Source organism: Andrographis paniculata, unplaced genomic scaffold (genome assembly GCF_009805555.1).
Source record: "Andrographis paniculata isolate CXL003 unplaced genomic scaffold, ASM980555v1 Contig37END, whole genome shotgun sequence".
NCBI lineage: Eukaryota > Viridiplantae > Streptophyta > Magnoliopsida > Lamiales > Acanthaceae > Andrographis > Andrographis paniculata.
Window position 1 is genome coordinate 1,393,323 of NW_026137570.1, and position 23,444 is coordinate 1,416,766.

General features: G+C 28.5%; 2 protein-coding genes across 2 annotated transcripts; one reads left to right on the top strand and one right to left on the bottom strand.

The window, feature by feature from the left end:
* Positions 1-1,749: 1,749 nt before the first annotated feature.
* On the bottom strand, positions 1,750-9,326 carry LOC127250391 (monodehydroascorbate reductase, chloroplastic/mitochondrial). The gene is made up of 17 exons (XM_051273668.1): positions 9,132-9,326; positions 8,853-9,030; positions 8,634-8,733; positions 7,653-7,730; positions 7,291-7,362; positions 6,249-6,367; positions 5,781-5,865; positions 4,807-4,896; positions 4,232-4,333; positions 4,064-4,153; positions 3,884-3,964; positions 3,719-3,790; positions 3,544-3,638; positions 3,375-3,463; positions 3,225-3,287; positions 2,896-2,936; positions 1,750-2,127 (listed from the first exon to the last, which is right to left on the bottom strand). Exons 1-17 carry the CDS (start codon positions 9,187-9,189, stop codon positions 2,008-2,010), a joined length of 1,533 nt encoding a protein of 510 aa, XP_051129625.1. The 5' UTR covers positions 9,190-9,326; the 3' UTR covers positions 1,750-2,007.
* Positions 9,327-19,484: 10,158 nt separating this feature from the next.
* On the top strand, positions 19,485-22,646 carry LOC127250543 (MYB-like transcription factor EOBI). Its single transcript, XM_051273874.1, has 3 exons — positions 19,485-19,759; positions 20,469-20,598; positions 21,865-22,646. The coding sequence occupies exons 1-3, from the start codon at positions 19,627-19,629 to the stop codon at positions 22,586-22,588; spliced, it is 987 nt and encodes a 328-aa protein (XP_051129831.1). The 5' UTR covers positions 19,485-19,626; the 3' UTR covers positions 22,589-22,646.
* The last annotated feature ends 798 nt before the right edge of the window (positions 22,647-23,444 follow it).

Below are 23,444 nucleotides of genomic sequence, written 5' to 3' on the forward strand. Positions count from 1 at the left end.
TTTTCGAGTACAAATTTTTAGTTGAACTTAATAATTTGCAAGCTAGGCAAGCAATTGGACAATTTGATTACCATTTGCAAATATGATAAGAGTTTAATGTGCTTTTCGGATTTTGGAATTTGGAAATAATTTGAAATAGTATTTGATGCAATACAAAATAGTATTTTTTTTATAGGTAAGACGCAAATAGTTCATTCCAATCTATCCCCTTATTCTCATTCTTGTCGTTGTCGGGCTTCTTCTCCGGATTATTCGTCTCCTTTAGAGGCTCGACTAGTTCTATTTGCGTGTACCAACATTTTCGTAGTTTCACGACTATGTCCACAACGTCCACTTTTCCAAACACCATCACCTTTTTCACCCCTGTGTCCATCGCAATCAAGACATTATAGAATGTGTTCTTTCGGCGAAAGTTTTTTGGTTTTTACTATTTGAATTTTTTTAATTTTCTGAAGAAATTGAAAAATGTGAAACTATGACATTCATATATTTAATGCACACACGCGCACACATATTTTGAGGCAGTAGTTATGGTGTTGAATCGTGTTGACATCATATGTTCGTAAAAAATTAACACAATGTTACTATATGAACATAGATAATGCATGTGTTTTTTTTTTTTTTGTACTTATCATATGTTATATGAAATAAAAGTACGAGCTATTTGCATATTTTATCTGTGCCAATCGAGAAAATTAACATGACGTTGAGGCTAAATATAATGTAATTTTGGGAGTTCAAATATTAAAATTCTGAAATTCATTCACATTTTGAGCGTTTGTAGGTAAGATTAAACAACCATAAGTAAATTTGACAAAATTTTAGAAGTACGAGGGATTTAACACAATTTCGCTAAACCACCGGTGAAATTTGTACACTTTAGTCTAAAAAATTAAAAATAAGTGTTTAATTTAATTTTTTGGGAGAAAAAATTATATAAATAGTAAAAATTCTTCAAAATATGTGAAACAAACACACTTAGTTCTGCACGATAAAAATATAAACATTAATAATATTATATTAATAATTAATGTAAAAATAAAAGATCAAAATGTCCTATTTTATGTAATTATTACGAAAAAGTTAAAATAGTTTTGTAAAAAAATCGAGAGTTAGTTAAAAAATAAAAATAAAACTATTATTTTGAGACGAACGAAAGTAGCAAAATTGAATTATTATTTTGGAACGAAGGGAGTAATATTTTTTCCCTATAAATCACATTAAACAATCTTCACCTAAAGAACAACAAAATTTATTTCACTATAACATTACAATTTCTATAATATATTTATAATTTTCAATAACTAATACTGCTTTTGTTTCGAAATTTAATAAGTTAATAACAATATACTATAATATTATTTTATTATTTTTTATGTAAATAATATTATTGGCATTTTTAAAATAAAAATTAATATATATAAAATTAATCTTTGAAAAAATATATTCAAATATTATATCAAAATAGAGTATACAATATGAATACCAATAATATAAATAAATAAAAATACTTATTTATTTATGATTAATATAACTAATTTTATAAAAAATAAAGAGTTTTAAATATAGAAAATAAATTATTTATCGAAAAGAGAGAAATATATATACATTTTTAAGAATTCTATGAGCAAGTGATTAAAATTTTAATTAAATTAATTTATATTTAATAAGTATATTTAAAATGTATAAACTGTCACGAAACAACCTAAAATAAAAATGTATCAACTATTATCGAACAAAGGTAATAATAAAAATTCCAAAATATTTTAAAAAATCGAAAATACCCCGTATACTTAAAAGTACACATCTCACATGTTATAACAATGAAAATAACTCGGTATCTATAAGATGGAATTCAGGAGGGAATTTTAAATTTAAAGAGTTTAGGAATTTTTTGTTTCCTTATTTATTACTACATTATTAAAAAGAGTTTAAATTTTTTCTTATTTTGATGCAAAGCTACAAGAGAGAGACATACCACTGGGCGCGAAAATGTCGAAGCTCGACTTACGATTCGAGCGAAGCTCTTGCGATATCCAGCGCTTCCTCGACTGTGGATGCTTTCTGCAACTTCGTTTTATCGATGGAAGGCTGATCTCTGGCAAGTTTAGGGAGCAGTTGAAACTCCTGCAGCCATGGTAGTATTAAACAAAATAACTCGAAGATATCGTGGAAATGCTTGTTAAGAATTGAGTATATTATTGTCGTCAAAATTGCTATGTTCCTTCGGAATTTGGTTTCATTTTTTTCTTTAATACGCAACTATTTTGATTTTCTATAAAACTACGTACTCCCTCCCTTCCGTAACTAAGTATCAATTTAATTTTTAGGTGTTGATCTTTGAATATTAAGTATTATATCAAAACGTATTACGAATAAAGGAAAAATGACAAAAATACTTGTATTAATGTCTTATAATACTAATATAATGTTAAGTACAATGAAGCAAATAGTAAATGAATACCTTGTTATGGGACGGGGGGAGTATTTTATTTATATATCAGATATCGAAAGAGTCGTATAATTTTATTGCTACCTCAACACGAATAATCGATCTGGCTATCTATCATGTAATAGATCCTCTCTCCGTTCGTCAAATTTATTCTCACTTTCTTTTTTCAGTCCGTCCATTAAACTTATCTCATTATTAATTTTGACAAAATCAACAAATCAATATTTAATTATTATCTTCCATTCAACATTTATTTACAACAAATACCTTATATTCTCTTTCTTTATTTACTTTAATTTTTAACTAAAATTTCAAAAATAATAAAATATTTATTCTTTTAATATTCGTGCCAGACTCAGATGAGCTAATTTTAATGGAAAAGGGAGTACTAATTTTGGTAGTTTAAAAGATATAAATATGCATAGCCAAAATTCAGTTTGTACCTCTGGACTCCCGCTTTCGAGAAGAACTCCTTTCAGTTTTCCTGCAGGTGTAAAAAGAGCCTTCAGTTTCTCGATTGCTACTCCATTTTTGGCATCCAAGGGCACACATTATTCATCAACAATAATTTATTTTTATGAAAAAACATCACATCTGATCAAATAATAATAATAATAATTTTTTTTTTTTTTTCACAAAACATCACATTAGATACTCGACTGTTTTATGTAATCCGAGCCTATGTGTTAGAGATGTATATATATATATATCACGTCTAATATCTATTTTTCATTAAAAAGGTTTCAAATCCACATGTCAGAAACGGGATTACCTGAGTCAATCCAGAAAGTCGCGACTTTTGGATCAAATTTCCCAATTTCGACAGTCTCACCAACTGTTTCATGTAGATAGAAAAAGTAAGCATCCATAGAGTGTAAAACACACAATAGAATTTTTTTCTAAGAAAAGGATATGATATTACCGTTGTCCCCGAAGAATTGCCACCATACTTTCCTCGGGGTTCCTTCGTATTCAAATACTCGAGAATAAAAATAAGGGAGATAATCGTACCTGTATCAAGGAAAATCCGACATGCTAATTCGAGCATAAATTTTAGAGCGAGGAATCAACGAGACTCGACTGCTACTTACGTGGCGGAGTTTGCAGTTAGTAGGGATTTAACACAATGCTGAGCAGACTGACGAGCGTGGTCGACATGCTCAACCCGAGTGATTCGATCATATATCTGTTAACATTTGAAGATTGTGTTTCTTATTTGAATTGAATAAAATAGGCAATGTTGGTTTAGTTTTCTTGAAAATATACCTTCAAGGGGAAAGCTGCGGCATCCCCGACTGCAAATATTCCAGGTATCTTTGTTCTGAACTGCCCATCGACCTGAAATTTTTAGTGTTTCGAAATGTTTAAAACATAAGCTTAGGGATGATAGTGTTGCTTACAGAAGTTCGGTATATGGAGTTATATGCTCACCTCTATTCCTCCTACGGTGTGATTTAAACCGACACTTTCAAACAGATTAACAGCAGGTTTTGCTCCGATTCCTACGACAACCTGAATGAAAATTGACCCGACTGAATAAATATATTTTCAGCTGCGTATCGATCCAGAAAAAAATAATTAGGATTTTAATCTGCAATACTTTTGAGTTACCGTGTCAGCTTCGATGACAGAGCCATTCTCAAGTTTGACGGCAGCTACACGTCCGTCTGATCCAGCTTCGATGTTCTTCATAGATGTGCCCTGGAAAATAAAACCAAATCATGCTTGTTTCTTATTTTGTTAGTAAAATTAGAGAGGATGCAAAATCGGAGCACCGACCTTTACGAATTTGACACCGTAATTTCGGTATAGTTCTTCATATTTTTGAGCCAGAGAAGGAGTGAAGAGTCTTTTCATAACATGTTCTTCAGGAAAAATGACCTACACCATCCAAAATATAAAAAGGGTTACTATTTTCCAATCTGTAAGCATAATCCACTTAATAAAAGCCTGTCATAAGACCTTAATTTGTGAGTTTGAAGTTTTGGGTTTGGATTTTTGAATAGTAAAAAGGTGAATTCGAATAGTTATTTAATTTGATATAAATAGAAGTTGATGCGATATTTTAAATATAAAATAGATTTTTAGTATAATATACAAAAAAAAAAAAAATTGATTTGATTTGATATATTGAGAAGAAAAAAAAAAATCTGAATAGTAAAAACCTTTTGCAAAAACCACATAAGAACACAACCTAAGAGACTCGTGAGTCTATATACAATCGATAGTGACTGTTGAAAGATCTTTAGAGAACAATGGAATTATTTTGTCATGTTAGCGAAATAAATTAATTTCATTGATATTAAATCGGATTTGAGATCAGTAATGACTAAGGAGATCCAACAGTTACTCACAGTTGTGTCAAGTTTCCAACCGACGGCTGCAGCAGCAACTTCCATACCAATGTAACCACCACCCACCACAACGACTTTCTTTGCTTTTTCCTGAGAGATGTATGCACGCATCATCAAACACCAAAACTCAATCAGCAACAGAAGAAATCAAAAGAAAATATACTGGTTGATTATATAGTCTATATTAATAGTATTAGATATAGATAGATGTAACCATAAAGGTTCAAGGGATTTACTCTCCTAGTGGTTCTACATCTACCCCTTTACTTATGTAAGGATTATTCGGCTGATTACACAGTATCCAAACAAAGGTTTTCATAAAAGAGATCTACTTTAAATAATTAGCTTCTACTAAGCAAATCTTATGTAATCTAAAAGGCCTTTTGGATAAGGATTGTTGTACTGTAGGCATGGTCAAGTCTAGAGTAGAACAGTTGTTTGGATGGTAGGAAATCTACTTTAGGATATCGTGTTTTCACGGGAGAAAATCTTTTCTCATAGATAAGGGAACAAAATGTAGCTTTCTCAATTGGTTGCTGAGGCAGACTAAAGGACCATAGCTTACGTAAAATGCGAGATGGTATGAATACAGCAGTTTCTGAAAGAAGTTAGATGAGTTAGATCTTCCAACAAAACCTTAGTACGAAAATAAAGTTGCTCTATGTAGTGTTCAATCTTAATGTACAAAAGAGATAGGACATGATCAATATATGCACCCCATCTTGAGGGTCAGTCTTGACTATGTAGCTACTGTGCTAGATATACAAACGTACATATATACAGATATCAATATAATTGTATAAACTTTTGGGATTTAGTTCGCTAATGGTTCTCTAGCTCCTTATATAAATATTTAACTTCATAGTAAAGAGATTATAATGTTTCTGATAACAATACCATAAGTATGCTTCTGTTAAACTTGATGGGAGGAAAAATGTAAAATTTGTTGCAAGAGTAAGCAAACTATAAATTACCCAAGATGATATCAGTGCATCAGCATCTGCAACATCTCGAATATAATGAACACCAGGCAAATTTCCTCCAATCTTATCCGGCAATCTGAAGCCAAACGAGACATGATACTTTATTTCAATATTGAGAGGTATTTCTTCAGAATTCAGAAGCAAAAAACCATTGACTTGTCTATAATAATTATATAATAAAAATAGAGTATGAATTAAATATTCTTGTGGCAAATAGAAATAGACTAGGGGTAAAATTTCATATTATTTATAAGGAATTGATCTTGTCACCTCAATTTAATAGCAACTTTATGGAGGCATAGATTTCCGAGGCATGCCAAAGTTCATTGTTGTGTTTTCCTCTATAATGCATCTCAGAGTTCATTTATCTAAACTGGGAAAGTATGACTCCAGCTCAAAATTAGATACAGTTGAGCATATAAGATAAAGCTCCAGGAAGTGGAGCAATTGTGAAAATACCTTGTGGCGGTGGATCCAGTAGCAATTATTAGGGATCCATATTTGAGTAACTTTCCTGAATTTGTCGTCAATGTTTGCTTTTCAGTGTCAATCTTTGCCACTGGATCTTCATACAGTGTCTACACAAAGATTAAAAGAGAAAGCTTGAAACCACTGATAATATCAAATTAAGGCTTTACAAAATAGGTTGGTATTTTATAAACAAAACTAATGATGCCCTATAATATATTTTTCTCTGTAGCTTCTACAATCCGAACTCCCAAAAGTTCACTTACCATATGCCAACATAACTTCAATTGCACACACATACCCCAATCATAGGCAGTAAATACAATCAAGTAAGTCAATTGCATTGCTATGTAAAGATGATTTTGAATGTAATAATCATACAGAATGACCATGTAATGTAATCTATCATTCAATTTGTTGACATAATTCCACGAAATTAAGTTAAAATTAAAATTGCTATGGCATTGGAGCATTGACAGAATAGACATTAAAATATCTTGACACCTGTGACTTTCATGAGAGCCAAATATAATATATAAAGGAGTGAAACCACATCACAATCTAATCCTTAGGCAATGACCAACCATGCCATACATATATTATTTAAGGGCGCAAAAGATCAATTAATGTGTAATTTGAGTTGGAATAACAAATTATGAAGGAATTTTTAAAATTACATTAAGCACATGGTGTTTCCAGATGACAAATATTCTTTCTAAACCCACAGAGTTCATTGTCCTTCCTGTTATATCGTTACAATTTTCTTTTTCTTTTTTTCTTTTTCAATTTTATAATGTTTTAACAAGACAGTTTTTGAATTTTCATAAAAAACCTGACATTTATTACATTTTATTATTGAAAATAAACAGAACCACATCTTATTTTATTGCATGTTACACAAACTTCTATTCCTTTATGCCCTTGATTTCAATTTCCTTTTCTACATTCCAAACGTACTCTTATGTCCTGTGATACCACATTTGTTGTGACATTGAAGAATTATAAGTATAAAAATATAAGTGGTCTTTGATACCTCTATTCCTTTCTCTTTGTACCAGTCAGGTGTTTGCCTTTCACCTCCAGAGCCAACACAAGTATGGAAACCCTAAAATAACAAATAGCAATGATCCTTAAAAATCAACACTTAGAAAGGTTAAGTAAGATGCCATGAAAAATGCTTTGAACTGAATGGGGCCTTCAAGAGGAATTCTAGAAATGTCCTGGTGTCTATACATTTCATTACAACAGTCCTTCATAAAATGGAGAACACATTTTCCTTTTTTTTTTTTAGCTTTTTTATGGAGGGAGATATGATTTGGCAACCAGAATATCAAAAGGTAAAAATATGCTCAACAAAATAAATGCAAAATTTTTTTCAACTTGATACATACTCACCGGAAGACGTGCTGGTTTTTTATCCAAAGGAAATAAGTAACCTTTTGTCAATGCTGGACGCTCATAAGGTGCATATGCCTGTACTTGTAAACAAGAAATTAGGACTTCTGGAAATGGAAGAAGACTACTATACCTGATCCATAATTCAGGTAGAAGAGAACATTATAAATTCAACCACTTTTAGCACCAAAATGAAGTCTCTCACCATCTGTGCCTCATTAATAAATCACTAGTATTCATATTTTTTGACAAACTTTCCTGGTTGGATTCATTATCATTTTATAATTTTCATGAAAGCCAGTCACTTGATAATTCTCATCATAACATTATAATAGGTTACTTCAGCATATTGCTCTTGCACATAGTCAATACAAATTAAGTGACTGTATGCAGACATGTAATAGCCATCTTCACTTAGCGTTCATGATTCATCACATATAGAGCCATTCTGTCCAATACAAAATCTATTATTTTCGGTCCTGCAGCTAATGCTAATATGGCAGTTAAGTCTACAAATGTGTAAGCCATGAGAGCACAAATATGATATTTACTAAAAATTCATGAATAAATAAAACAAAAACACGAAGGCTTTTGCACGTATACAACTATCACAAGAAAGTCCAATGCATCTATCATGTTAGACAGTCGAGTGTTTTTATTTGCTGAATTTGTTGAACATTTTCTGCCATTTTCGACCCTATTTAATCATGCCATGTTTCCAATAAACAATAGACCACACTTGATCACCATTATCAGTCTGTCTCTATTTTATTCCATCAATTAAAATCCTAAACACCTGTATTAACTTGAGTTTTCATCTCCATGTCCGCACTACACATTTAGATCCTTCTTCACACCCAAAACCATGATCATATACAAAACTTACTCTTCATTCAAACCATTGAATCCAACCTTATTTTCCATCTAACAAATTCAAATTCAAAACAAACATTTCAATCAGTAACTAAGCAGAAGGGCTACCTCTTTGGAGACAATGCAAAGCTTTCCATCAGCCATTCCGTGATCCACAAAAGTCCGAGCAGCATAACCGGCCGCATTTCCACCTCCTACTATAACAAATCTACAATCACAGAAACCAAATGACGTATTCATACATATAATGAGAAAGAGCAGCAAAAAAAACGCAACAACAGCAATTATTCGAAAACAAAAAGGCATCAAAATGGAGAGAATGATTACTCTCTGTTTTCATTAGCGAAAGAGGCAGCCGAAACAGTAAATCTTCTAGGGAAGCTTGCGGTAGCCATAGGAGAAGACCGAGAGCTTTGATTTCCCGAAGCTATCCGAGGACACCACAGGGAAAGGCCGTGCTTCAGCGAAATCAAATTCGAACTGCTAGCCATTGTTGCTCTACGAACTACAAAATCTCACAAAAATAAATCACTACCAGAAATCGAAAGTAGGAGATGTGAAGAAAATCACTGACTAAGAATGAAAGCAGAAGCGAAATGGCTGAACCTGCACTGGCCATCGTGATGCGGAGTCGTGATGTACTTGTACACCTAGGGTTGATCATCTGATTCAATTAATTAATGCAAAAAAGTGGTGGAACCTTTCCATCGCTCAAGAGACACCAGATTGTGAGCGACTGCAGCAGAATAATGTGAAAGTGACGTCAGCAACGGCGGCTGATTTCGCCGGCGATCTGGCTATTGCAGTTTGGGGTTTCTCCATGGATCAGCCCATATACAGTTTTGGGCTTTTACGAAGATTTGTTTTTTTCTTCAATTTTATTTTTTTAAACATATAATTAGATTTTTATTTTTATATTATATTAAATTAAAATATTACTATATTAATATCTATTTATATCCTATCAAATATTTATTCAAATTAAAAATTTTACTATTCAAATTTTACAGTCAAAACAACACTTATTGTAAATTTACTACGAGTAATTATAAATTATGTTGTTTGAGTAAAATAAATTTTATTATTTTTTAAAATATTCTATATGATAAAATAATATATTACATTTTTATTAAAAATATAAATAATTTATTTTAAAAACAATAGGAAGATATATAAGAGAACAAATAGAGTTTTAAAAAAATTAAAAAAATAAAAAATATGTATTTAGTTATGATTTGAAATTCAAATTAATATTATTCATATAATATTATATTATAATACTATTTAAATTAAAATTCAATGTAACGCCTAATTTTAAATCAACTTCAGATCACAATTAAACAAAGATAATCCGTACATTTCAACTCAATGTACATTTTACATAAGTATTTATTTCCAATAATAGTAAAAATATTTATAAGTATCTATTTCAAATAATAGTAAATATATTTAAATACTAAAACACCTTTATTTTTTGCAAAAATATTTTTATTCTTCATATATTTCTATAAAAAAAAATGTCAAAAATCATCTTATATAAGTCAATTAATCAATGAAATACAACTCAATTCATCCTCGGAATATATGCTCATTTAGGTTGAATTCGAGTTTTAATGAATATAATATTATATTCGTTGATTGTGACATAAAATAAAAATATTTTGGAAAATATATGCATGAATTATTAAAGTGAAAAGATTTTGATAAATTGAATATGTAAATAATTGTGGTATATTTGTGAATAAATGTAATATTGAATAATATAAAAAGAATGTATAAGAATTATTTCCTATAAATAAAAAGTCTATATTTTCATGGATAAACAAAAAAATGAAAAAAAAATGAAAAAAAAAGACATAAATTTAGCTGATGGTGAAAATATTAATTATTTTTTAATCTACTTATATTGAGTTGAGACAAAAAGTATTTACTAATATAATATTTTGTGAGAAAAATAATTATTTTTTATAGGATATTATTATTGTGAAAAAACTATCACTGATTAATAATACTAGAATTTTAAAAATTATATATATATAATTAATTGAATAAAAATTGATATGATTTTTTCAAAGTAAAATTAGTTTTTAATATTATATAAAAAAATTCAAAATGTATATTTAATTTAATATTTTTTGAATTTTTTTTTTAAAAAAACACCATTTTTATTAGTCTCTAATCTTGCTAATATTTCTTTTGCCGGTGATCAGCAGTCTCCCATCATATTTTGTTTTACATTGTGGGTTTGTTTTTTATTTAAAATTCATCCGTCTCAATTCAATGTATTATTTTTTATCATTTTTGTTTGTCTCATTTTAAAGTATTATGTTACTTTTTTAGAAAAAATAATTATATACTAATACTAAAATTCTTTTTAACTTTTATTTAAATTACAAACATACGATTACACGTACAATTACTTTATATATAAAGTTAAAGGCAAAAATGTAAAAAATTCTTACACACTTCAACTAACTAATAAAATACTATTATTTTTTCATTTACTTCAAAACCCCGAAAGGTCCCATTGAAATGGCAGGACGGAGGAGGTACTATACTATTTAATTTACACAGTTTTCAAAATAATTATTAGCACGTATTATATTCTAATGAATTATATTAATATATTTTTAATTATTTATTAATTATATTTCTCCTAAATATTTGTATCTACATTAACACTTATGCTTACACTACAAAAAAAAAAATATCAATTTTGTAATAAAGTTTTTTTTATTTCTAATTTCATTTTTTTTCGTTGCTAATGACATTAGAGACGAAATTAGAGAGGGAATTGCGTTAAAACTACGTGAACTTTAGAGACAGAATTCCGTTACTAATGCGTTAATGGATAGGGCTGGCAAAAACTGACCCGACACGCAACCCGACACAAAATAATTGAGTTTGGGTCAAAGATTTCAACCCGATTATGTATACGGGTTGACACGAACTCGACACGATAGTAAACGGGTCGAGTTAGGGTTGAGGCTCTCAACTCGAACCCAACACGACAACCCAATTAAAATATATTAATATTGATTAATATATTCATTATATATTTAAAATAATCATTTAATAATTTTCTCATAAATTAATTTAAACTAAATTTAATTTTAAATAATTCAACCTAATTTACGCTCAAATCAATAAAAACTAACATAACACGACAACACAACAAAAAATTATTTAATTTAAATCAAGAAATTCGACTTAATTATGTATACGGGTCAACACGAGTCAACCCGAACCCGACACAATAATAAACAAATCGGGTTAGGATTGAATTATTTAACCCATTTAAAATATTCAACCCGACGTGAACCCGTCACAAATTAACACAAATTGACTTATTGCGGGCTCTAATATTGGGTATGGGGAAATATATATATATATATATATTTACATATTGTAGAGATTTGTTGAGTGAATATACGTATGGAAGAGACATGCATGATGTGAGATTGTGTAAGCCTTACAACTATATATATATATACATATATATATATATAGAGAGAGAGAGAGGAAAGAGAGAGAGAGAATTAGTGAATTAAATAATAAATGGCAATTGCTCCACCTTAAAGCTAAGCTTAATGATGATTTGTATAGTAGGGTTTGAAATATATATATATACATATATATATATTGCTAGAGAGAGAGAGAGAAAGAGAGAGAGAGAGAGAGAGGAGAGAGAGCAGCAGTGTCGTTTTTCAGAATGATTTGCATATTACTTCCAAAATCAGCTTCTCACACATTTTCAAATCAGTATGGTGGTGGATCATTTCTTCATCTCCTTTTCACTCTCCTCTCTCTCTCTCTCTCTCTCTCTCTCTATACATACATATATATATACACACTAATATATATATATATACTAGTGGCACAAGAAAAACATGAAGATATACAATTCATGCATGCACATGTATTAATTAAAAAATGATTGCCAAGCCTTGAAACTTAAGTTGTATTGCACTACAAGTATCATTTGTTTTTACTATGCCGACAATACTGTCTTTTTCATAATAATAATAATAATAATATAGTTTCTCTCCGTCTGTATCTAAAGGTTTCATTTATCTTTTGCGTCATTGTATTTAACATTAAAAATATTATTATATTTGTATAATTTTGTGTACAAATGTCCTTATATTATTATTATAAGACACTAATTGAAGTATTTTTGCAATTTTTTCTTAATTCGTACTACGTTTTGATATAATAATTAATATTCAAATATCAACACGTAAAAAGTAAATAAAACCCTCAAAACGGGAGGAATGAAATATTTCTTTTCATCTTGACTCTTTAATAGAAACATTTAGAAATACTTTTATATCTAATTCATAATTGTTCCAAAGATTATTTGGTATCAAAATATATACTTTACATGCTGACATATGCCACTCTCAAAACTAATATACACTAGTTATGTGATTTTTTTTTATTTTATTTTATTTTTTTAAACACACAGTTAAATATATGTAGGCATTAATTACTACTATATCCGTACGCCTCAAAGGGCCAATTTACATTTTTATATCATTGTACTTAATATTCCTTCCGTCCTGTTAGAAGAGTGACGTTTGTTTTTTGCACGTAAATTTTTTAATATTAGTATTATATTGAATTGCAGTAAAAAAGACAAAAATACCCATATTAGTATGGTGTAATATAAAAGTAATGACATTTGTGTAATATATTGTAAGTTGAAAGAGTATTTATTATGTTAAGTAGATAGTGAAATTACTAAATTAGGAAATGATAATCTTGTTTTGGGACGAATGAAAATGGAAATTGATAACCTTTCAATAGAACGGAGAGAGTATTAAAAATATCTTTGTGTTTGTATAATTTGTTTTTTTTTTTACAAATGTCCTTCTATTAGTATTATAAGACACTGATAGAAGTACTTTTTGGCACTTTTTTATTAATTTGTACTAGATTTTGATATAATAAATAAAACCCTTAGAGCGGGACAGAAGTAGTATTAGAGTTAAATTTGTAACATGAATAGTTCATGATAGTAAAGCAATATTCCAATTTCAGAAGACATTTTTAACACTTGCAGATAAATAAATGTAAGATTATTTTTATATATAATTTAGATAAACAATCAAATGATAAGAGATCATTATTTTTTATTATTATTATTATTATTATTATATACATTAGGGTTTTCAATATCATATTATTTAATTGGTATCTAGTTAAGACCAAGTTGATGATGATTGATTAAATAATAATCAATCCTTTGGACGTATATTTAATTTCTATAACAATATTAATTAATATTATGTACGTACGTAGATACGTATCATGATCATTCTAGAATCTTTTTATTTACTCATACATATATTTTTATTAAATTCTAAATCTCAAATATTTCTCTAATTAGAGCTTCCAATTTCACATTTTAAATTATACTAAAGATTATTAGAGGTTTCAATTTCCTAAAATTTATTACATATATACGGGAAAAAATCATTTTTAGTTACAATATAACCAAAATTCATCAATTTTGGTCCCAATATAATCAAAATTCATCATTTTTCGTCTCAATATAACTAAAACTCATCATTCTTGATCCAAATATAAAACTTTTATCAATTTTAGTCCCAATATAACAAAAAAATATAATCAAACTTTATCTTTTTTGGTCCCTCCGTCAACAAACCGATGGAAAATGCTAACGTGGACTTGCAAGATTGTGCAATTTCTTCAAATATAAATATAAGATTTGATTTCTTTTCACATCAGTATTTTCCGTCGGTTTGTTGACGGTGGGACCAAAAAAGATAAAATTTGATTATATTTTTTGGTTATATTGGGATTAAAATTGATAAAAATTATATATTGGAACAAAAAAAATGATAAGTTTTGGTTATATTGAGATAAAAAAATGATGAATTTTGATTATATTGGGACCAAAATTAATAAGATTTTTATATTGGAACCAAAACTGACGAATTTTAGTTATATTGAAATTGAAAATGATTTTTTTCCCTATAATTATTTTTTAAACATCATATTTTGATTTTGTTGCACACTCATAATATTCGGAGTCGAGCCATTTTTAATTAATTTATTGTAATAACACATAAGAATCTAACTCACTATTCACTACAAGAAAATATTATTTTTGTAACGAGGTTTTTTCATCCCTAAATCTACTTTTTTCGTTACTAATGACATTAGAGACGGAATTAGGGATGAAATTATGTTAGCTACGTACACTTTAGGAACGGAATTCCGTTACAAATATACTATTTTTTTGTAGTGATTATCTTGCTCTGTGGAATTCGATATCAATTTTTTTCTTACTATGCTATTTTTAATTACGATTTTCTATAGGAATACATTATTTATTTTATAAAATGTTACATATAAACTGTTATTCAAATCTTTCAAGAATTTAAAATTTTGAAAAGGGAGAAACTCAAAAAATAAAATAAATTATATATATATATATATATATAGAGAGAGAGAGAGAGAGAGTAGTTTTAATTACCAAAATGGACCACATATATAATTAATTTAGCTCAAAGAAATTATAATTCATAACTATGAAATAGTTTCTCCCTTTTCAAGCAAAACAACATCAAAAAATAAAATAAAAATCCCAAACTAAAAAATAAAATAAAATAAATCAGACAAGGTTTATCATTTACAGTGTGTGGTCAATTTCATTACACAGTTTCAAATTAATATTAGTTGCAATTTTTTTTTTTTTTTGCATAAATTAGGTCATTCACTAACTCAATCAATTATTTCTATTTATATGAAACCCTAAGTCCCTTAGTCATTAGGCTCCATGTAAACTCTTGCTTTCTCCAAATTAAGTAAATAATTTAAATTAATTTAAGGGCCAAATTAAAAATCCATTCTTGGAAATCCTTGTACCTCAAGTTACCCAAAATTCCAAATTTACTCTTCGAATTCGATGAAATTATTTAGTCACTTAGTCATTTATTTTGCCAACGCAAATAAGCTTCGGGTTGTCCAAATTAAGGAAAGGGTTTTATATATTTCGATTACAAGACAAAACACCTTCTCTTAATTCTTGTATCGAAAGTTTGACAAAAATTACAAAAATTTGTTCGTGTTAATATAGAGATCGTTAACGTATTTATCATCACTTTGTTTTTAACGTAGTAAAATATTGTGTTTCAAGCTTTTATTAGGAAAAAAAAAAATAAAAGAAAAGGGAAGATCAATAATTATCACTTTGTAAATCTACAGAATTTTTTTTAATATAAAATAAAAATAGAAATAAATAAATAAAATTATGAACTGCCTATATGATAAAATATATATATATTCAAAATTTCCAATAATTTACAGGCGTAGTTAGAAAATTTATATCCTAAATTAGGTTTCAATATATACATATATATATATATATCGATAATAATTTTCAGATTAAAAAGCCAGGGAAAATGAATAATTTATAAGTATTCAATATTACATTTCATGGAACATATATAAAAATTTACACAAAGTAGGCAAATACATGTCATTCAAGCTTTGTCTATATATATAGGGTTTACCATCATTTTTATTTTTATTTTTTTCTTTTTTGGTTTTCTAAAAAACTTCACCAATTGCAATTTTCTTTACTTTGAATATATCAATATATATTTTAATTTCTTTAATATTAAATTTAATTCAACATTTCTTATAAAAAGTACATTTTTTTTTTCTTTACAAAACATCATATTTAACTTACTATTTTTTTTAAAAAAAGTAAACAAATCATGTTTCACCCAACATTTCTTGTTACACAATTTTCAATAAATATTAAATAAAAATACAATATATACAAAACTAGCTTGCCCAATATATATAATTTATACACTCTATTTACTAAAAAAAAATTAATAATTCAATATAAATTATTATTTTTGATACTAATGATACAATTTTTCATACTTAATATATATGTAAAAAAAAAAGTGAATACATTAAAAATATATATATATAATGATCATTTTTTTGTAGTGAATTACTTAAGTGTCACTTGTAAATAACACAAGATTGAATGAATTGTAACCAATGAATTAAAATTAAAAACAATACTTGATTATAAAGAGACATACGAAATTTGTCTTTTAAAAATCAAACTTATATATAATGATAATAATAATAATAATTGTTAAAATATATTTAGAAGTAATATATTATATTTATGATAGTTTTTTTATTTAAAAATTCCGTAGATACTTTGTCTTATTTAGACAATTTATATATTATTATAAATTGGATAAATTGTTTTTTCAGTCTCGTAACAGGACCCCTTTATCATTTTAGTCTTGTAAGTGGAGCATGTCGCAAACTAGTCTCATAAGTGAAAAATTTTTGCTGTTTTAATCCTCTGGCGCCGGAGAAGTCCGCGTGGCTCGCCGGAGGTAACGTGTCCGCCAGGTGTCCCGCCAGGTCACCGACACTTGACGGACACGTGGATTTATTAATTTTTTTTTCATTTTTTTTTAATATTTTTTATTTTTTTTAATTGGACCAAATAAAATAAATAAAAAAATATACAAATAAAATTTAAAATAAATTATAAATAAGTTTTCAAAAAAATTTAAAAAATGAAAAAATAAAATAAAAAATCCACGTGTCCGCCAAGTCAGCGACACCTGGCGAACACGTCACCTCCGGCGAGCTACGCGGGCATCTCCGGCGCTGGAGGACTAAAAACAACGAAAATTTTTCACTTATGGGACTAATTTGCGACAGCTCCACTTACGAAATTAAAATGATAAGGGGGTCCAGTTACGAGACTAAAAAAATAGTTTGCCCTTATAAATAGGTACAAATTCTTATGATTGAAATAGAAAATTTTAGTTTCATATTTTAATAATAATAATAATAATAATAATAATAATAATAGAACTTAGGAAGCAAATTAAACAATTTGATCACTTGAAACTTACGGCCCGTAGAGTGAGGCACAGTTTGTGTCATTGAGACATCATTAATGTCAACAAACTATTTTTATTTATTTATTTAATAATAATAATAATAATAATAATAATAATAATAATAATAATAATAATAATAATAATTAATAATTAATAAGAAGGCAGACACACGTACAAATGGCGATGGAGTCTACGAACCAACCGGCAGCGCAGCCATCCTTAATTACGTAATACAAATCTACGTACTATGTAGCTACCTTCCATTCCCTACAACTAATAATAATAATAATAATAATAATAATATATGTAATTTTTTATTTGGTATGTAACATCCTTTATTATTTGAATCCATTAAATTAAATACTTATAATAGAAAGTCTTATATCTAATACGTAGTAGTCGTTGAAAGTATCACTTCATACTAAATATATTACTCCCCGGACGTCGGTATTACAGTAGACACGAAAATTTATAATAAGTATAATTAATAGATAATTAAGAATGTATTAGTGAAAATAATTATTCTATAATATAAATAATTATACATTAATATTAGAACAACTCATTAGTTTAATTAAAATTTAAAAAATAAATAAATTAAAAAATTTAAAATGAGATTAAGATTTGTAATCATTTTCTAAAAAAAACGACATGAAATATGAGACGGACGGAAACGGCAATATGGACATAGTAAATAAGACGGAGGAAGTACTATGTATGCTGACATGTCACTAGCGGAGCTAATATAGTAACAATTTATAATTTGAAAGATTAATGTAAATTATAATTCTAAAATAAATATACATATATATAATTAAATCTAGATCAAATATTATAAATTGTCATACATAGTTGTTATATCAGTACACATGAGAATATTATAATACCAAATGACATTTTCAGGGACTACTACAAACTATATATTTCTTTTGTTTCAATACAATAGTCATATTTATCATTTTCGTCTGTCCTAAAATAATAATCACTTTTTTATAAATACTCGTATCACCATAAAATTATCCTTATATTTTCATTATTATTACACAAATGTCACTACTTTTTACACTAATACACTTCATCTGGGACAAAAAAAAAATTTTACTCATATTTTTGACCAACTATCAATATAATATCATTATTCTTCAAATTTCATATCCAACACAAATAGGACTATAGTTCAAACGGAGGCAATATAATACTTCATTCGTCCGCCTCTAAGGGTTACATTTACCTTTTATTTCATTGTACTTAACATTAAAAATATATTTATATTTGTATAATTTTTTGTACAAATGTCATTATAATCGTATCATAAGACACTAATAGAAATATTTTTGTCATTTTTTCTTAATTTGTACTACGTTTTGATATAATAATTAATATTCAAATATCAACACACAAAAAAATAAATAAGACCCTTAGAACCGTACGAAAATAATACTATATTTCTTTATAGATTATACTTAAATGACCCAAATTATATAAAAAATAATAAATAATAATACTCCCTCCGTCCCAATACAATAATCTTGTTTATCATTTTTGTCCATCCCAAAACAATAATCTCATTTCCATAAATAATCATATCACTGTAAAACTATCTCTATTTTTTTATTATTATTACACAATTGTCACTACTTTTTACACTAATATACTCACAATGACAAAAAAAAAAAAAAAAAGTCATTTATCCTTACTTTTTATCAACTACTAATATAATATCAATATTTCTTAAATTTTGTGTCAAACATATTAAGATTATACTTTTGGGACGGAAGGAGCACATTATTATTATTATTATTATTATTATTATATTATTATTATTATTAAACAAAAAAGGACAGAGAAGCAAATTAAGGATGTAATAATACGAGGGGGAGTTCGATGGAGTGTCTTTTCAGTGTTAGATGGGAACAATTCTTGGAGGGTCCCTTTTCTTCTCTTCTCTTCTCGGATCACTCACTAAACCCTAATTCCTACATACATACATATATATATATATATATACACACTCACTTCCCCACGCCCCAAACTTTTTATTACTATTAATTTGCTTACTATTTTTTATTTATTTTTTAATTAATCGATCTTTAATAGTTTCCGAAGAGAAGATCGAAGAAGTTTAATTTATTTATTAATGTTTGTTTTAAGTTAAAAAGTAAGTAAAGAGAAAAGAAGAAATGGGGCACCACTCTTGCTGCAACCAGCAGAAGGTAAAGAGAGGGCTGTGGTCGCCCGAAGAAGACGAAAAGCTCGTCCGATACATCACCACTCACGGCTACGGCTGCTGGAGCGAAGTCCCGGAAAAAGCAGGTTCGCTATATATATATATATATATTATCCGCGCACACAATTTCTTATTGGACTCCTCTGTCATTTGAATTTATTTATTTAATTTTTGTCATCTAAATTTATTTTTATTATTTTAAGTAAAAAAATACTACTATTTTATTTATTTTTTCTTTATCTTAAAAAAAATATTTTTATTTTTTATTTAATTTTATTAAAGTACGTGTGTTTGATCAAATTAAATAAGCATACATTTTGATGACAGATAAAATGTAACATATGTGTGTGCGCACACGACGACTATTTTTTTAGTATTTGGCGTAATCAATTGTTGAATTTAACATATGTGTGTGTGCACGAACAAAAAATATATTTTTTTCATCAATATTTGTACAATCAATTGTTATAATTGACATATATATTACACACGTGTGTGCGCATATTTATTTTATTCATATTTGGAATAATTAATTATCAGAAATTAGCATATATATATATACACACACACGTGCGCGCCCACATACGACTATTTTAATTATCTATTTTACTAGCATTGTATAATCAATTGTCGGAATTTAGCATATATATGTGTGGGCGTGCATACAACCATTTTTTTTCTTAGTATTGACATAATAAATTGTTGAGTGCGCACCCTTTTTTTTTTTTTTAATATGGTTGCCGAGGTATTATAATTTAATTTAATTTTTTTATTGATGACGGGGGTTTTGATTAGGTCTTCAAAGGTGCGGCAAGAGTTGTCGATTGAGGTGGATAAACTATTTGAGACCGGATATTCGGCGGGGGAGATTTACACCAGAAGAGGAGAAACTAATCATCAACCTTCACGGGGCGGTTGGGAATAGGTATTCATTACATTGCAAACTTATCACAATGCTCATTCATACGTTTTACTAATAACTTTATTGCGCACTAAAATATCACATTCAACAATTATATGCCAAACTCGAGCATTCAAATAATTAAAGCAATCAACGTATCGATAGTTAAACTTACTCCAACCAACATTTTTTTTCGACAAAATTTTCGACATTCTTGTACTATGTAAGAAGTGTACAATACTTAGTGTAACTTTTCTTACAAAGTTTATGTAGTTTTTTCACACACACACACATACTATATATATACATATATATATATATATTATATGTATATATATAGTAGTTGTCATTGGCATTTCTAAAGACGTTAAGAAGGCAATGTCACAATTTGTTTAGACATTATAGTAAAGTAAATTATGAAATTTGTAAACAATTCCTTCAAATACACACTTCTATCCATTTTTGTTTTCTAAATTAGGCAAAATTAGATGAAATATCGAAGTTGCTTCACATACAAATAATTGCTTCATTAAGAGCTGTTAAAATATTTTCTAAATTTTGTTAATTGTATTTCTTTAAATTATATCGATATTATTTGGCTGTAAAATAATTATATACAAGTTTTTGCATCACACCTATAAACATGTTCTCGATTTCATTATTAACAATATGTCATTATAAAATTATGCAAAGGGAAGGTTACGCCGTGCTGATTTTTCAAAATAGTACTTGTAAAATATTAAAACATCACATGTCTTTATTACACATAGCATATGCTATTTGTAATAAAAAAAATATGTAATATTTGTTCATAATTACAGCGTGTATTGTATAAGAGTATGTCATGTGCGTTACTGTTGTATGTGTTATCGGAGCCTATTAATGTGTTATTAATTCAAAGGGAAGGTTACGCGGTGCTAATTTTTTAAAACAGTACTTGTAAAATATTAAAACAACACATGTCTTTATTACACATAGCATATGCTATTTGTAATAAAAACATGTAATGTTTGTTCATAATTACAACGTATATTGTATAAGAGTATGTCATGTGCTAAAATCAACTGTTGCATGTGCTATTTGAGCCTATTAATGTGTTATTAATTTATGTGTTGTGTTTGTATTATATTAATATAAATGATATGTGGTCGATAGTAATATTGTATACTTTTTGTGAACTTATTGGGTATTGTTCAGTGCTGAAATTAAAATTCAGCATTGTAGCTGCCGTCTTATGTAAAATATGAGATAATATCAAATATAACTAAAAGTAAATTGTCGTCATTTCAGATGGGCCCACATAGCGAGTCATCTTCCAGGGCGAACCGACAACGAGATCAAGAACTACTGGAACTCGTGGATCAAGAAAAAGATCCGATCAAAGGTGGCGCCGCCCTCGACGTCATCCTCGAACACGATCGCGCCGCCGCCGAAATCGGACCAAATAATTCCCCAATTAACCCAAAACCCTAATTTCATGAGCAGCAACAACAACAACAATCAAGACAACTCTCAACTCCATCAATCCACAATCTTCCCTCTCCTCCCAAACCCTAACCCTTTCATCTTCGACATCGGCGCCGGCGGCGACCCGTCGTCGGCCCCCAGCGCCGGTGCCGGCCACATTAATATCCTCCAAGAAAACCCTAATCCGGCCGAAACATGGCAGAACATGAACCCGCACGGCGATAATCAAGCCGGCGCCGTCGTCGTTCACCCGTCGCCGGAGATGATCCAATTCGCGGGATGCGGCGCCGCCGCCGCCACGATGAATTCCGGCTGCTGCCTGACGCCGATCATCGAGAACTTCGAGAGCTTAATGGCGCCGGAAATGGCGGCGGCGGCAGCGGCGGTGGCGGCGAATGGGATGAATGAGTGGGTGGATTTGCCTTGCCCTAATTATTTCTTTTGGGACCAAAATGATGGAGGGCAAATTGGGGGAGATGATGAGATTATTACAACTTCTTCTTCTCATATGGGGACTATTTTGTCTTCTTTCCCTTCCTCCATATGATAATTAATTATTTAATCAAAAAAAAAAAGAAAAAAAAAAGACATATATATATATATTATAGGGAGAAGAGTAATTTGTGGTACATGACTAAGTTTAATTAACATTATGGTGGGATGAGTGTTTATTTTGTAATTAATTATATTTTTTATAATTTTTTTTGGGGGTGGGGGTTGACTTTTATTTTTATTTTATATATATATATATATGTATGTATGTATTTTTGGAGAGAAGATGGATAATGTGAGTGATTTTATTTTATTTGATTATGGAAATGTGTAAAGGGGCTTTGCATGGACTTAATAAAGTATTTGTGTGCATGTTGGAATGGTCTAATGTTTGTGTTATTGGGATTTGTTTGGTTGTGTTTTCTTCATTATGGTTATGTTTTATATTTTGTGTTTTACACTTATCTTTGTGTTTTGTACAATCAAGAATAACTTCAATTATAGGCTATCAAAAACTCTACATCTAATTACAAGAATCGAATACCAATGGCAAAAGATCCTCCCTAACAAAACAATTCACCGAAAAAAATTTAAAAAAAAAAAATCTAAAAGGAATAGTATGTGTTTTCTTTTTTGTTTTACACAAAATTCCACATTTTACTATTTAAATTATATATTTTTCGGAAAAAATTAAAATCAAATCTATTCAAGCTAAACCGAAACAAACACATAGTTTATTAGTAGTTTTTTTAATAATAATTTAAATATAAAATTTTGTTGAAAATAAACAATAAGGTTTTCATAAAAAGTGCAGATGTTTGTTGCATAGTAAAAAAATTGAAACAAAATTTCAAACTAACACATCCCAATCTCGAAAGAACACGTGCCATTTTTTCTATAAATATTAGACA